Source organism: Myotis myotis, unplaced genomic scaffold, assembly GCF_014108235.1.
Source record: "Myotis myotis isolate mMyoMyo1 unplaced genomic scaffold, mMyoMyo1.p scaffold_m19_p_2, whole genome shotgun sequence".
In the NCBI taxonomy this organism is placed as follows: Eukaryota; Metazoa; Chordata; class Mammalia; order Chiroptera; family Vespertilionidae; genus Myotis; species Myotis myotis.
In genome coordinates, this window is record NW_023416324.1 from 45,134,026 (window position 1) to 45,151,821 (window position 17,796).

A 17,796-nucleotide genomic window follows, 5' to 3' on the forward strand; every position below is an offset into this window, starting at 1 on the left:
CGCCACTGGAATGCCCAAGAGAATCTGAGCCCAGATTCAAGCCATGACCCCCAGGGAAGCCTAGAGCAGTGGGAAGAGCAACCCCACCCTGCCAGGGATGGATGTGGGACTTTGAAGGAAGTTGCTCCATCATGGTGAGCCTTAGCTTCCCCGGTTGTAAAGCAGGAGACTAAGGCACACCTTTCCACTGGTGGGAAGGCAGAGGCTTGGCAGATCCAAGCGCTCATTCCTGCCTGCCTTCAGCTATTTCATCTCTAATTCTAAACATGGTGCTGCAGGTGGAGAGCTGTTAGTGCCAGATTTGGAAAATACGTCCCCCTCCCCACCTCCCGGCCTCTAAGTAGCCAGGAATGGTGGGTATTTCTCTTTTCCTCTCCTTTCCTCTTTTTCTTAATTTCTTTTAAAGACATTTCTTTTAGCCAGGCCATGCTTTAAATGATACTTAATGGAAATTTGGATTTATACTAGTACAGAAGTTCAATGTAGGGAACTGTCACTGGTATATCAAGGAGACTCACGGAAGTGTTATGATGTGAAAGACTCCCTAGTGCAGGACTTTCATCAGAACAACCTCAGTAATTCTTATACCCACTGGCCTCCCCAAGGCTGATGGACTCATTATCTATGGAGGTGGGGCCCCAGGAATCTGAATTTCGTAACAAGCAAACCAGGATTTGTTTTGTCCCTCTCAAGTTTGATAATCACTACTTTAGCAACACAAATCCGTTTTATATAACCTAATTGAGTATCTACTATGTGCTTTCTGTCATAATCCTCACATAGATAGTAACTAAGTCCTCACTGCTGTGATCATAAGGTGGATGTTATTGAGATAAAGTTTGCATTCCATAAAGTCACCCATTGAAAGTGTATAATTCAGTGGTTTTTAGTATATTTCCCGAGTTGTGCAACCACCACCATACCCTAATTTTAGAACATTTTCACCATCTCAGAAAGAAACCTTATATCCACTTGTAGTCATTATCACACCCATTCTTAGAGATGGGAACGTGGAGGCTCCGGACATTTGAACAACATGCCTCCCACCCCACAGTCAGTAGTGGAGCTGGGGGCCATAGTCCAACCTCCTTCCTTCCAAAAGCCATGCTCTTTCCACTGTACCATGCTTCCTTCCAGGAACTCAAGCCAAATTAAATATTTACTCACTGGGGAGAAGAATTTGATGTTTTGGTTTTATCCTTGTTCGGTAGTTTTAGATAATATGCTCTCCCTTCCTGTTCCAACTGGAATTGTAGGCTAAATAAGTGGGGCTTAGTCTTTAGTTCAGGACCCAGTGCAGCCGGATTTTTGAAATTACATGAGCAATCAGCATGCTAAAAAGTGTAATAATGGGAGACAGAAAGCTGGGAGGAGCCGGTGTTTGCTTCAGTCCCTGGTTGGTGACCTATCACATTCCTTCCCTGAGCCTTGGTTCTTCTTCTGTCAAATGAGGAAGTTGTACCAAATCTTTTATATATTCACTAAGCATTTGCTGGGCACGTGATGGTATTACACTGGACGTTATATATTCCGAGAAAGTGATAAGAATTTATTTTTTATTTCCCATTGATGTTTAGAGAGAGTGGAAGGGAGGAGGAGAGACAGAGAAACATCTCCGTGAGAGAGACACATCGATTGGTTACCTCCTAGGGCCGGCGGTTGAGCCTGAACCAAGGTACGTGCCCTTGACCAGAATCAAACCCGGGACCCTTCAATTCAAGGACCGGCTCTATCCGATGAGCCAAATTGGCTAGGGCAAATGATTAAGGATTTTAATGCGAGCTGTGCTTAATTGGGCAAAAACAATATGCCAGGCACCGTCCTAGCCTGTCATCCCATTCAATGAGCACTTTGTTTTGTCTCTGTGGAGTGGGAGGTATTTTGCTTAAATTCCCACGAGAAAACATAGGCTTAGAAGGTTTAAATAATTTGCCGTGCAGTGAGATAGCGGAGGTCTGGATGATCCAAAGCCCAGAACGTCGTCCCCACCCTCCTCTCCAGGTGAGCAGGATGTGTCCTGACCTCTGAGAGGTCGCTGCTCATGTTTATAAACAAATACTTGCAATACAATGTTGAAAGTAAATATTTAATGACAGCACTAACGGGGGTGCAACCTTTCTGCCTCTGTTTGGGTAGGTCTGGGAAGGAGTTGGAGGTAGAGCTGGTACTTGCATTTCCCCCTCTCCTGCAGGACCTATAGCTCAGGATGTGCAGGTTTGAGTTTTTAGGACTGCTTACCTCTCCGGTTCCTGCAGTGCTCTGCCGGGGGTAGGGAGCCCTGTGTGTGGAGCAGTACTAGATTGGGGGGCACCAGCTAGCACCTCTGCAACCTATTTTCCAACCTCAATTTACTTCTTCGGCCTTGGCATGTTTATAAAGCCTTGAGCTCAAGTAAACTGGAGATTTGGGGTGGGCTCTGCCAGGTGTTCCCCAGCAGGTCCAATCAGTAATCAAGGGGAAAAGTCACTTTCTCAAGGACCCACCTTGCATGTGGGTTTCTAAAGAAACTTGGAGAAGTCAGTTTGTTGAGACTGGGAGCCAAGCTTGTGAAGGCGCTGGGAACTAATGTGAAAGCCATTTCCTGGAAATACAGCCTTTTTAATAGGTCTTGTCACTTTGGAAAGCCTCGGAAATGCTGACTTGGAAAAGTTCCTGGCATTCGGATGGGGACACGGATAATCTCAAATGACTTTTTGTTCCTGGGAATAGTTGTTCCTTTTGAAGGAGTTTTAAAAGTGACTACATCTTGAGCTCTTACTGTGCATAAGGAATCGGTGCTGTACATGGACCGGGCTTCGCAAAATGCCCAGGAGGTGCCTGTTATCAACACCTCTGTTTTACAAATTAGGAAATAGGCAAATCTCATCTTTCCAAGGTAACAACAGGAGTTTTTAAAACTCGCCTTCCACATCCCTATTTGGTGTTTTTTGTTTGTTTGTTTGTTTAGCCCTAAAAACTTGAAGACAAACTTTGACCAGCACTTATTTATTTATTAAAGCTGTATTGTGCATTTGAGCCCAGAGACCCATCGTTCACCAAGATGTGAATTAGTGATTACTGTTGAGACTCATGGCATGTCTTGCTGGAGCCTCTTGTTACCATGGCATTTGCCGCACGTGACAAGCACCCTGCCTGTGAGGGCCTGAAAAACAATGGCCAGGAGGACCTGGGAGACATGTGTGCATCCATATTAGTATCACATTTATTCCATAAAAGGCTAACTGCTTTGATTTATGTCTTAACTGTCCACGTTTAAACTCACCATTCTCCAAATTGGCTTTCTTTATTTAAATTTTCATCTTAAAAAATGTATCCCTTCAACACTTGACCACTCACTCCTCCTGCAACAAGTTTGACAGATGAGTTTATATAAAATTTTTTAAAACACAGTTTAATTCAGATTATATCAGCAAGTATAAAGTTTTTGAAATATCCAGCCATAAGGCAGGAAGACCCAGCATTAGTGGTGTCTCACAAGTCCAACAATTGGCATTCCCATTAAATTCTAGCACAATAACAGAGTGGAAATTTTAGGATCACTGAGCTTTTGTATAATCTAACCCAGTTTTCCATTTTATAGGGGAAGGAAACTAGGCCTAGGGAGGCTAAATGACTTCACCCAGGCAGAGAGCTAGTGTGTAGAGTTGCAATTCGACACTGATAATTTTGTGATAAGTTTTGATTTATAGTATCTTTTACTTAAAAAAAGGCATCTCTTTAAATTTAAAGACATACTAGAAATTGCATTTATAAAAATTCTCTCTATTTGGATATGGGAGCAATGAACATTTCATTTGAAAAACATCCATACAGCTTCACAGTAGCATATTTTAAAATGTCAAAAATTAGCCTTCACCTCAGGATGCAACATCGCAACTGTGCTGTAACCCACAGCAGTTGTTTTTCATTAAACTATTCCTAAATTATTTTTTTAACAATTATTTCTCAGTCTCAACCCATAGCGTTGGTAGCTGCTATAGGGATTTAGCAAAAGTGAATGAATAGCCCCTCAGGGGATTTTATAATTTTACAGAGGCGATAATACAAGGTCCTTGGAGTGTCAAACTGGAAGTTGATGCAGTTCATTTGGTTCTTAAAGTTGTCACCCACCTTTGGGAGGTAACTGTTTCTAAGTGGAGGAACAGTTTTAGGACAGTGGGTGCATGGTTTTGAGCATGTGGAATATAAACCTTCATAAAACACCTCAGCTAAAAATTTATATTGGGGGGAATATACATTTATTCATGTACTCATCCTATATAATAAAAGGCTAATTTACAAATAGACCGAATGGCAGAACAATTGAACAACCGGTCGCTATGACATGCACTGACCACCAGGGGTTGTGTGCAGAATATGGCAGGTCTTGGCCACGGTGGGATGGTGGAGCAGGTGAATGGGGGTGCCAGACCAAGGCGGGGCCACCCGTCACTGTCATCAGGGCAAGCCTCTGGTGGTTACTGAAAATTCTTTGCTCCCGCGTGCTGTGCTCATACCTGCCGACAGCGCCGGACCTGTTTGCACCTGCTGCCGGCTCTGGAGCCGCTGCTTGCACCTGCTGCCAGCCCCGGCCCCACTCGCACTTACAGCCAACACCGGAGCTGCTGCTCACACCCGCTGCAGGTGCCCGGTGCCAATCCCAATCAATTGGCACAATCAGTGTGTGCAAGCGGCGGCTGCTGGCTCTGATCGCCTCTGAGGGCTTCTCCACCTCCCCCTGCTCCTGAGGGGTGATGGGGCAGCAACCGCCACTTGTACCTGCTGCTGGCACCAGCCCCAATCACTCCACACCATCAGCAGGTGTGAGTGGGAGCAGTGGCAGCAGGAGCGGGGCTGCAGGCGGACAGGGGACCAGGAGCTGCAGCAGGAGGGCCTGGGTGGGGGTGCAGAAGGTGGACCGAGACCCATCCCTGTGCTTACCACAGCCTCATGGCCCACAGTTCTTTTCAAGGTGCACGAATTTGTGCACTGGGCCCCTAGTTAGAAAATATTTGCTAAGTGCCTACCTTATGAATAAAATACAACTCTTCTTCCTGGCTTGAAATACCTCCACAGTGTAGCCTCATTATTTGTATTCCATTTCGTTTCGTTTTATTTCCAAAAGCTCCTCTTGAAACTGACTTTGCATTGTAATGATTGATTTTGGGGTCTTTTTCTGGAATGTGAGCTTTTCCTAGAAGAAGCAATGTCCTCAGCTTTGAACACCCCTCCTAGTATACAGCCCAATGCTTAGTAAGTCCTTTATAAGGATTTTCTTGAGGCCAAGGGACTTTGAATATAGGTTCACATAGACGGGTTTTGTTAGTTATGCTCATTCTTGTATCCCTGTCATCTAGAACAGGGCTTGGTTGAATGTGCTAAGCACAGACCCTCTCCGGGAAGGCTCCGAAATGCTCTCACCCAAGCTCTTTTTCTCTTGTCCTGTTTAAATCTGACCTCGAAGTCGAGCCCAAGTCCCATCTCTTCGGAGTTATCACTCCCTCTTCCTGCCCACTCCCAACTCCGCCCGCACCAGAGCCTTTGCCAAGCCCAGCATTCACACTGAGTTCCGTATTGCGTTGTTCATATTCCTTCTTACTTTGTAATTCTTAATTTCTTCTCCCAACTAAAATCGGCTTCTTAAAAACATGGGGCCATCTTTTACTTGGTTTCTGACTCCTTCAGAAAGGACATGATTGGTTGACTGAGTTATTAATTAAACATCGTCGCTTAGGTCTGGAAGGATAATAAGATTTCAGGGTTTCCAGTCCCTTTGTCTTTAGTGGGTAGATTCCCAAAGACCTGAGCATTTGTGTGGGTTTGGGCGCCCACAGAACACTAAATATTGAAGGCTTATACACTTAAAGTGTACCCCACCCCAAAAATAAACACACAGCCTTTAAATAACTCTCTCTCTCTTTCTTTATTTCTTTCAAGGTGAAACAAACAAACAAAAAGAAGCCTTAATGGAGATCTTGGGGGTGGGGAGTGGGAGAATGAGGAGTTCGGGGAGTGGAAATTTGGCACCATCTGCAAAGCATTTGGGCAACTCAGCTTTCCATTTCTGAGAGGTTGCCATGTGCATTGTCATGAATATTACTTATAGTCAAGTTACATTGGCTAAAGGCTGGATCTTTCCAACATGTGGAACTGATTTACTCGCCTTTTCCCCTCTTACCCCCTTTGAAAGCCAAAACAACAACGACGAGAAAGAAAGAAAAAAAAAGTCCAATAACCCCCCTGAAGCTGTATTGCATTTAGAGAAGGGTTTCTGTCTTGTTTTGCCTGTCTTTGTTCTCTGGCTTCATAGTTACCCACCCTCTCCTGGGTTTGAATGCTACAACAGGAAATCTAGTGATCAAGACTAGAAAGGTTGCTCGCTGAGATGATTGCTTTAGATTTTCCCTGCTAACTCAAGACTGCAAGCTACTCCTTTTTGTAATTTCTTTTGAGGGGTAGAGTGGACCCAAACAGGCAGCCCTTTGTCAAGGTGACACTTGTCGCGGACTTGTGGCTCTCCCACGTGCTTTCTTACTATTCAGAGTTCATGTTGGTTTGAAGGGGGTTCAGTTAAATGCCATCACACCAAGGAATTAATAATTTGGTTCTTTTGTGAGTTTGAAGTATCTGCAAAGCCGTGTGTGTATGTTTAGAGCCCCTAGAGGACAGGGAAGGAAAACAGGGTGAAGGGGGAACATTTTTTATCTTAAAGAGAAAGGATACCTTTCTCCATCTTTTTGCGAGCTGGTTGAGTAACCAACCATAATAATGATCTGAATGATCTAATGCCTAGATTAATGGATACACAAATGCTTGTTTATGCTCAGTGTGTACAATGCACTGTGGTAAGAATTCCCTGGCATAGCCAAAAGTTAGGACCTAGAATTCCAAAAGAGTGGAAGGAAATAAAGTAAAATGTGTAAACAGTAGTTGGTTTTTACTGAGTAGTCAGAAATAGATTTTATTCCCTCTTCTTCCTTTACATATTTTCCAGCTGTTGTTTTTTCTTTACAGTGAACATATTATTTAAATTGTAGCAGAGACTGTCTTTGCTACAGAAGCCCAGAGAAGGGAGCGATTACCATTGGTGAGAGGTTAAGAATGAAGTGGGACTGAAGTTGATAAGTGTCAATACAGATATGTTTGTTCTCCCCATTCCTCCATCATAGAATAACTATCAATAAGAGAATTAGCCTTTAAAGATTAACTAGAAGAGAACAATCATAGAATAACTACCGAGGCTGTTTGGGTAACTATCACAATGCTATGTGAAATATATTCATAATGTTTTTAGTGCACTCTATATAAATTCTTCACATTTATGAGGTTGAGTTAATACATGTAAAGTACCTAGTGCCGGACAGAGAGCACTCACTATATTAAACAATAGCTATTACCATTTTTATATATAGCAACCTTACACCACAACAAGGAAGTCTGTTAGACCAGGACACAGGCACCCAGTGTACCATTTGCACAAGGTCATCTATTGTGTGCTGGTTCGTTTTGTTTTCAATTCCCAATCGAGGCCTCTTCCTCTGCCGTGATTTTCAGCACCTAAGCATTTCCCTTTGTCATAAACCTGGAATAGCCTTGTTTCTTGCAAGTCACTGTGGTTTTCAAGACCTAACCTTTCTCATAGGGATCATGCAGAAGCCCTTGGGTTTATTTTTTCCTCTGAAAGTTCTGCAGGTGGGGATGCAGTGCAGATGGTTCTCTGTAGAGTGTAGCTGTAACTCTATGTGTATGCCGCCTTTTTTGAGTGTGACAACTCTTTGAAAAATGTCACTCTCCATTGTGCAGGAAATACATGCTCTATTTTGAGACTGAGGTGGAGGGATAGGGAAGAAAGAAATTATATTTTGTATTCCTTAGTCATGGTCAAGCCCTGTTATTATTTTGGCCACTTTCTAGATGTTACATAAGTTTTCTTTGTTACATTGTGTTCACGTAGAAGATAATACATAAACTGGGAAGTAAGACCAATTTTGCATCTGACTTGGCCACTTACTAACGGCCAGCTTTGGACAAGTTAAACCCCTCAGAACCTCAGTTTCCTCCTCTGCAAAATGAGGACAAAGTAACTGCTATCAAAGGTTGTTGTGACTATTAAATGAGATAATGTGTTATAAAGCATCTGAATCCATCCTGGACCCTTGATAATATACATGGTAACATTATTATGTGTTGTGCACTCCCCCCCACACACACACACACATACATAATTAGAACAATACTTGTATATGCAAATGCTTTTAAAATATTAGCAATGAAAGTAATTATTATAATAGCTGTGCAATATTCTCTTGATCGAATAAAGAGTAATTTAATCGGTCCCCTCCCTATTGTTGTTGTTGACATTTAGGTTATTTTCGATTTTTCTTTTTAGTGGTAACCTTTTTAATACTCTCAGTAAACTATTTTCTTAAGCCTATATTCAGAATGGGCAAGTTTAGGGGTTTTTTAAAATGACGGGGATTTATAGCACCGGGTTTGCAAACTCAGAATGCAGAATGATGAGCCTCCTTAAGGTAATGACATCTTCTGGACATTCCATATGTTTAACAGTGTGAGGTGAAATAGTCTGGTAAAAATCAGACAATGTTTAATCGGGGCAGGAGGGAGCCCTTAAAACCTAGTAAAAGATTATTCATGCTCAGGGCAGAATAAAGTCATGCATATGTTTTCTTTCCTGAAACACTTAAATTAAGTTGCCTTTCATTCCCTGTGCACTGATTGTTGGAGTTTGTTTTAATGACAGCACTTTCTCTTTTAACGGTTAAAGTTGGTCAGCTTCTTGAGATAGCAGTGGTCATCTATCTTTTCCTCCCCTTTGGCCACAATTCCTAGATCACAGGAAGAAATCCAGAGCAGAATTAAGCTATTAGTGAGCTGTCAGCCAAATTGGCTTGGGACAGAAACCTTGTAAACATCAAGAGAATAATCTTGTGAATAGAAATTCAGTCCTGCATTTTCTTAGCAAAGATCAGGGAAGGAGACCAACAGAACCTCATTAGGCTTTACAAAGGTTTTTATTTCTTCACAGTGGTGGTGTGCTATACCATTCATTTAAATATCTAGTTAAAATTTGGCAGAGCTGTTGGAAATGGGAAGGTGGGGCCAACGGTCTGGACTGATCATCTTATTAAATACTCATGTAATTGTTCCTGTTCCAGCAAAGTGGAATTCTCTTGCCATCTGTTACGCAGGCTCAATTAAACAGAGAGATTTGGGAGGGAAGGCAATGGGGTCGGGAAGGTGGGTCAGTGGAGCAGGGCGTGGGGACCATGGTGCCACCCGTAGGTGGGGGAGAGCAGGCTCCGCAGCACACACACCCAGATACAGGCAGAGCAGGATGTCTTCTCTTCTCTTGCAGTAGCGGTAGGGGGACTGTATTCAATTGTAACATGATTCTTTAATTTCTAACTTTATTGGAATTGAACTTCCCTTTTGAGGGACGAGGGTTAAGGCGGTGCTTAGGGAGTAAAGGAACAGAATATGCAACAGGGAGGTTTGATTAAATTGTGTTATATAGATTTAGAGCATCCAGGTTGGATGAAACTCTCACTAAGACACCTTTTTATTCTTGCTGAAAATTCAGGTTTGTACAGTACCATCGGGTGGGAAGTTAAAGAACTACGTGCATTATGTTATGTACTTAAGAGTTTGAGGGAGCAATTAATACGTGGCCTCAGGGAGGGCTTAGGAGATCCTGTCTGTGACTTCCTATGTGACTCTCCGGTTGGTACAGTCCCCGTTTCATTTGGATTACAGACTGGGGTGTTGATTTTTCTTTGAGTGTGTATAATAGCCCAGTTACTAGATTCTTGTCCTTTTAAAAAGTGTATAGTTTTTAAAACATGCAGAAACATTTGGCCAGGGTATATTTTAAAGAGACGGCCTGGAATGTATGTCTAAGGTAAACGTATTGAAGTGTGGCAGACACACGGAAGAGTGTACAGTCATAAGTGTGCCGCTTGAAGGATTCCCACAAAAGCGAGCACAGCCTGTAGCAGCCCCCAGACCAGGAAGTGGAGGTTTCAGCATTCCTGGAGCGGCCTTCACGCCCAATGCTGTTCACCTCACAGAGGGTAGCCACTACCAGCAGGGTACTAGTTTTGTCTGTTTTTGAACTGGGTACAAATGGACCCGTACACTCTGTCTTCTGGTGTCTGGCTTCTTTCACTCAATACTATGATGTCTGTGAGAGTCGTCATGTTGGTGCATGGTGCAATCTTATGTGCATTTCCATCCCTGAATATCCCGTTGTGTGAATACACCACCCATTATTTGTCTGTTCTATTGCTGATGCGCATTTTTAAAATATTTTCCAGGTTGGGTTATTACGAGTGGTGCTGCTATGAACAGTTTTATGCGTTTCTTTTGATAAACGAATGAGCACATTTCTGCTCAGTACACGTCAAGGATGGGAACTGCTGGGTCATGGGATACGCACATCACTCGCTTTAGAAGACACTGGCAGTTTTCCAAAGTGTGTGTGTTAATGAGAGACAGGTCAGCTTGTCTTTAGATCCGAGTCCTCGTTCTCATGAGTGTAAGAATAAGGCATCTTGCCATTGTTACTGTTTGTTTTTTTTTTTATTGTGGAAATAAATGTAACTAATAAACAGGATTCAGTGAAATATTTCTAGGTAAAATAACTTTTTATAAATATATATATTTTCATGATTTTTTTACAGAGACGAAGGGAGAGGGATAGAGAGTTAGAAACATCGGTGAGAGAGAAACATCGATCAGCTGCCTCCTGTACACCCCCTACTGGGGATGTGCCCACAGCCAAGGTACATGCCCTTGACCTGAATCGAACCTGGGACCCTTTAGTCCGCAGGCCGACGCTCTATCCACTGAGCCAAACCAGTCAGGGCATAAAATAACTTTTGGAAACTCCTCACCCATTTTAATGATTTTTTCACTATGCAGAAAAACATATGTTTACTTTTAGTATTTGACAGGAGTGTGAGAGAATCATGGGCAAAGGTGGGCAATATTTCTGCCATTGGCGGCATTTGTACACTGAGGAGAGAGTTCAGACTCTCCCGGCCGGTTGTGCTCAAATGAAGAGTTCACATTTCTGGAATTCCTTTTGTCCTCCAGGGAGCTGATATAAGGGAACGTGACAACTTGGAAATAGAATGCAGGTTATCCACCCACGCACCCACCCGTTCCCTATCCCTGTTGCTGTGTCTAAGTCATCCCCGAGGACTGAAGAAGCTGGTCTTTTCGGATTGCTCATCATTTTTTATGTTTTAGGAAAACTTTTCCATTTCCATTTTCTAAGTTCTCTAGTGACCAAGAAATTATTTACTCCCAAGTCACCAAAATGTCAGCTATGTATATCATTTGGAATTTTGGGCTCAAATAAAAAACAAAGCCCCCCCCCCCCAAAAAAAAAAAAAACCTGTATTCTATTCTTTTCACAGTTTTACATAGCAATAGAAAGTAATAAAAATAAAGACCTTTGTCTGGGCCTCTTAATTATTCCTGATATTGGTCATATATATAAGGTCATACCAGCACATTGGATCTTGCTTATAATAAATGGATAAAAAACACCTAAATCCTTTTTTTTTCCTACATGCAGGCATTAAGATTCCTAGATTATCCTGAACAAAAAGGTGAAGTGAATAAACTTTACAGCTCTGCTCAAAGCAATGCCTGTTTTTAAATCAAGACCCAGGTTCCGACCCCAGTGCTTGAATTTTATACCTGTGAAACATTCTCTGACTTTGGAGCCATGGATGTTTAGATCTGTAAAAGTGGTTTCGGATCCCTGCCCTTCCTACCACATAGGGTTGTTGTGGGGATCAAATCTAGCCATTTATGTGAAATTATGAACTATGAAAGTACTAAACTAAGCCTTTGGGAGCTGGGCTTAGCAGGCGCTGTGTTTTAAGAAGGAAGAGTACTGTCCGTTGACCTAGAGCAGCTATTTTCAACCTTTTTCATCTCTTGGCACACAGAAACTCTTAAAATTCTGCGGCACACCAAAAAAAATACGTATTTTTTGCAGATCTGACAAAAATAGGTATAATTTTGTTTCATTCACACCATATGGCTATTGTTGTGTTGGCTGTTGTCATTTTTTTTTTTATTTGACAATCTAAGGGAGAAGAGGTCAGTGCCCCTGACTAAGTAGCCAGATATTGCATGTTTTAAAAATTCTTGTGGCGCACTGGTTGAAAATCACTGAGCTGCAGTGTAATGGAAACTCCCTCTGTACCTTGAGAGCTTGTGCACACACATGAGCCTGAACTTTTAACCTTGCACCAGACACCACTGGCTGACCTGTTTAGTTATGAGTTACTTGTCTGGGTTCTGCTGGCTTCTCACTAACACCCCTCCCCACAGGCGAAGAGAGAAGGACAAAATTTTTTGCTTTGGTGGTAGCCCCAGACTATGATCAGGCCGCCTTTCACTCCTGGAGGAGGGGCTAGAGGGCCATATGAAATAGGCAGTCTGCAGAATCACTCCCGCTCATCTCTGTAACTTCTTTCTTGCTTTTAAATTTTTATTTTACCCATCTATACTTACTAGGTGTAGGATATGTAGAAATGCTTACAAGGCATAAAAACAACCACATAAAAGTATTAGCAATCATCATTAATACTTGTTACGATAATAAGTGAGTAAAACAGGGACTGAAACAGCCTCACGGACACGTCCCCGTATATATTCCTTATTACTGCCAAGGAATCCACTGTTCTTTTAACACTGGAATGTCATTGCCAGGAATGAAATACAAAGTTGACCACACTCACCAAAATCTTGAGACACTACATGAATTATATTAATCATCATAATAACAGGCTAATATGCAAATGGTCATCACGCTGCGACGACGAAAGGACCGATCAGCAGGGACCTGACTCTGCGTGGTGCCTGGCCGGGGTGGGGGACCTCAGGCTGTGCCCCCCACTCGGCGGGGCTTGATGGGGGACCTCAGGCCATGCCCCTTGCCTGGTGGGGCTTGACGGGGGACCTGAGGCTGCGCCCCCCACCCGGCAGGGCTTGATGAGGGACCTAAGGCTGCACCCCCAGCCTGGGGCCAGGCTGGGGGGCCTGAGGCTGTGCCCCCTGCCCAGAAGGGGCTTGACGGGGGTGGGCCGGCTGAGTCTGGGTCTCCTGAGATTTCTAGGTGCACACGGGTGGGCGGGGACTTGACTCTGGGTCCTGCGGCATGCCCCAGACTCTGACAGGAGGGAGATTTTCATATACATTTTACTAATTTTCTTTCATCTCTGACACTTCTATTATAGAGAAAGGGCAAATAGCAATATTGAAATATTTCCTCTAATTAATTCCCTTTTGATGTGCATGAATTTCATGCACTGGGCCACTAGTTTTTAATAAAAAGTGTTTTCTTGGTCCTGAGCAGGTTTTAAAAATCAAATTCTATAAGAACACGGAATATGGTCTGGGAATGTGGGTGGCAGTGACATTGACAGAGACTCTAAAAGCATTATAAGGTGTGTACCAGAAAACTGGGAGCTTAGAGTTATAGGAATGAAAGTCTACAAGTCCATAATCCCTTTCCTAAAACAGTCTCTTTTAGGATTCAAGATCCTGATGCCTCTTTTTTAAAAAGAATATGATTTTATTGATTTGAGAAAGAGAGGAAGGGAGAGGGAGAGACAGAGAAACTTGATGTAAGAGAGAATCATCAATTGGTTGCTGCCCCCCTCCCCCGCATACACCCCAACTGGGGATCGAACCTGCAACCTGGGTATGTGTCCTAGCTGGGAATCAATCCTGCAGCCTTTCAATGCTCAGGACAACACTCAACCAAGTCACACTGGCCAGGGTCATCCTGATGCCTCTTAATGATAGGACACCCCAGTAAGATCTGTAGCAGAACCCTATAATCAGATGCATTAATACATCTGTATTAATGAATGAATACATTAATGAATTAATACATCTGAATAAGGTGAATGAATACCCACACCAAACGGTTTAAAGAAGGCTATTATTATACAGCAATTGAAGTTGAGATTTACTACCAAATAAGTTTAGGTCATGTCATATTTTACTAACATACATGTCATTGCAAAATTTTTGATTTTCGGTGCTTTTGAATTTTAGAATTGCATATAAGGGATTGTGGGTCTGCGTTGTGTCCAAGTGTCATCTCCTAGCAGGAGTAGTTTTATATGGGCAGGTAGCCACTTCTTATGAGACAATAGAGTTAGAAGCACCGCCTCTGGAGTCACACTGCTTGGGTGCAAATTCCAGCCTTGCTGAGTGACTTTGGGTAAATTCTTTAACTTCCCCAGGGTCTTACCTTTACATCTGTGGGGCTGCAGATTATAAAGATTAATAAGTAAGGTTTTCATGTGAAGTACAATGTGTGTATAACATTAGGCACTAAAATATGCACCAGTTTCCTCATCTGTATAAGGGAAATAATAATAATGTGTGTCACAGAGATGTTTTATGAGACTTAAATAAGTAAATAGATGTCACGTGCTTAGAATAGTGACTGCCCCATCATCAGCATTGAGTAAATAGTAGCCAATATCATTATCATCGCGGTTACTAAAAGTCCATACGTTTCCTGTCAGCAGAGTCATTTTTAGGAAAGAGAAAATCAATATTTATTGAATGAATGAGTGGAGCATTGGAAAATTATACTAATTCATAATTAGAATGTTCTAGACCAGGGGTGGGCAAACTTTTTGACTCAGGGCCACAATGGGTTCTTAAACTGGACCGGAGGGCCGGAACAAAAGCATGGATGGAGTGTTTGTGTGAACTAATATAAATTCAAAGTAAACATCATTACATAAAAGGGCACAGTTTTTTTTTTTTTTTTTTTTTTTTTTTTAGTTTTTTTTTTTAGTTTTATTCGGATCCAGCCCACGGGCCGTCGTTTGCCCACGGCTGTTCTAGACTGTAATTCCATCCCAGTTCTTCCCAAGATTCTTTGTTCCCTCTCTCTCCCTGCCACCATCACCACCCAGAACCTTTATCTTCCTTCATTTGCACAGTGCTTGATGAACTTGGCACTTGTCTTCCTCATCACAACCATGCAGGTGTGTTAGGCTGTCTGGGAAGCTGTCCCAGAGGCTGACAAACCCTTGGCAGTCAGATAGAAAGGCAAAAGGGAACTGTTGGCTGACGTCTCCAGGCCTGACTCCTTACTTACCTGGAGAGTTCCAGAGGTATCTTTAAAGTTTTAGGGTAAATGATGAGGTGGCTGCTGCTGGTGGTGGGGTGTGTGTGTGTGTGTGTGTGTGTGTGTGTGTGTGTGTGCGCGCGCGCGCGCGCCTCTCCCAGACACATATCTTAGATTCTCTTTTCCCCCCCATTGTTATATATCAATCACTTGTGATTGCTTAGTAGTGGCAGGGCTTGATAAAGTCCTAAGTCTGCAGACATTTTCAATGCCGGCAATGTATGGAGGGAGCAGGGGGACTGGCTAGGCAGAAACCAGTGGAAGAATGTGTGCTTGTGTGTCACAGTTTGGACTCATGTCTTGGCACGGCTGCCACATTCCCTGGCCTGTAAGAACTGCATCTTCTCTTAAGGCCACACATACTTGGCAAAGCCCTGTTTTGTTCCTTTCCCAAGGGGGTGCTTAGGTAGCGAAGGTGATGGATAATATGGGCAGGTCCTGGTTGGACAGGGCATGAGAGAATATGGAAAGAATCCTCTTTAAAGAGCCTTATTACGCTGGATGTTGGTGTCTGTAAACAATCGCAGCATTCAGGGAGTTCAGGACTTAAATGAGAAACACAACTTTGTCAGATTATACCGCTCGGATAAAATGGCATAGGCTCCGGAAATCTATAATTAAACGTATTTTTGAAAATGAAAAATATAGTGTAACATCTGGTTTATTTCACTACAGAAGTGCCTGGGCATTGCTTATGTAAGTGTGATTGACTTTGGCTGATATTTGGATTTCTCTATGTAAAATTTCTGTATTTTAATTAAAGTTTATGTGCTTGACTCTATTTGTGGTGTAAACAAATGGCACACACACACAGACACACACACTCTAATCTAATGGCTGTGTTACTTAGAAAATCTAATGTGTGTTCATTTTCTTTCTGTTGCAGCGGATATTCAACTCCTTTGTTTACACTGAGAAAATCTCAAATGGAGAAAGTGAAGTACAGCAGGTAAGAGGTTATTTACTGCTTGACATTCTCCATCTCGGTCTTGGCTCTTGGATGTGGCTTCGTTACTCTTTCCACGCAACCTCCATGTGGGGTTTCCTGTGACCTGTGTATGAGTCCATAGGCATCGTAAGCACAGTGGTGATATGGATGGTTTTCTTTTATGTGTGCTGTACTTTGGAAATATTTTGCATTCCTTTTGTTGTTTTGGAAATTCCTAAACTGCTCATATTTAAAAGTATTAGGAAATTATTTTGTCTGATATAGGAAAAAGTGCCCAGGTTTTGGAATCGGACAGGCTGCACATCAAATTCTGGTTTTCTTACTTACTTGGGGGCCCCCGGTAAGCGATGTAGCCTTTTTGAGCTGCAGGTTCCCAGTCTTCCATAGAGGGAATAGAATATCTGCCTGATGAGATTGTGAAAATGAAATGAAATCATGGCAAATTAACTGAGCATAAATGAAACCCTTATGTGGAAAGTTTGGGCATAGAAGCAGCTCAGTAGATACTGACTTCTCTTGTTCTTTTCTTTCTCTTCCCCTCCTCTTGTATTCTTCCTTTGCTTCTTTCCTCCCATCTTCTTTCCATCCTCTGTAGGGTCAAAAAGTTCTGAAGCCAGGTTCTGCCCACTTTATTTAGAGCTGGCTTCAAATGGACTGCTTCCTAAATTAAAACATAGTGTTGGTGAACTCGGTCTTAAATAATTGATCCGCACTTGCGAAGGAAGGGTGGCAAAGAGGATTCCTGGGTTTCAGTTTCAGCTAATCCACTCACTTCATTACACTCTGTGACCGTCACCGGGTAATTTGAAGCTGGGTTGGAAACTTAAGTAATAAACACGACCAAGCGAAAAGCCAGGGGGTAGCAGAGAACATCCACAGAGTGAAGAGATCACTGTGGTGAAAGACATAATAACTTAAACCTCGGAGACGCTGCCGTTATTTGATTCATGGAAAACAGCTTGACTTGATCTGAACTTGAGAAATGCCATGCAAGAGCCAAAAGCTTCGCAAGTGTCATATAGGGGATAGTTAGTTATTTATAATAAGTTACCGAGGTTTAGTCTTCAAGTTCAGCATTTCCTGTTTATAGTCACTAAATTTTTTATTTTGGTTTCTTCAGGTTTAATTTATAGGGTGTAAGCAGCTCTGAATCGTTGTGGTTTTTTTCCTTAGGTTTAAGTATTTTTAAAAACGAATGACCTGAAATTACAATGAATATGAAGCAGTTTGCTATATCAAGTCTTATCTTCGTAATCCCTGTCTTATTTTTATTCCAGCAAACTGGAAAGTGCTTTAGGATCATGGCATTTAAAATGGTTTTACAGGGGAAGATTTCTACAGAGGCCATGTTCAAGGACACTCCTGGGGAGACCAACGGCCACTTGATAACATTTTAAAGAAACTGAGCCAGGGATATCAGTTTTGCTGCTTTCCCTTAAGTAACAGATACAGGTTCTCCCTTCAGCTGTTTTCAAATGCGCAGGTAGTGTTTGTTTTCTTGTAGCGATGTCAGTTGCTTTATTTAACTGTGAACAAGTTCGGAAGCACTCAGTAATAAATTTTTAAAATTATAGCAGCTGATTGAGCACTTAATACTGGTGCTACGCAATTTCAACTTATTATCACAGCGATTTTCCTCCATAACCATGAAGGAAACATATTATCCTTATTA

The 17,796-nt window shown here is 42.4% G+C and overlaps 1 protein-coding gene across 5 annotated transcripts in view; it reads left to right on the forward strand.

Moving 5' to 3' along the window:
- Positions 1-17,796, forward strand: part of CACHD1 (cache domain containing 1) — a 221,965-nt gene that overhangs the window by 69,858 nt on the left and 134,311 nt on the right. For 3 of the 5 annotated variants that reach the window (XM_036347577.1, XM_036347578.1, XM_036347581.1), the window contains exon 2: positions 16,062-16,124. In XM_036347577.1, the coding sequence (XP_036203470.1) occupies positions 16,062-16,124 (63 nt within the window). Of the gene's footprint in view, positions 1-15,616; positions 15,872-16,061; positions 16,125-17,796 lie in introns of those variants that run through there. The other 2 variants (XM_036347579.1, XM_036347582.1) reach the window with 2 other exon arrangements.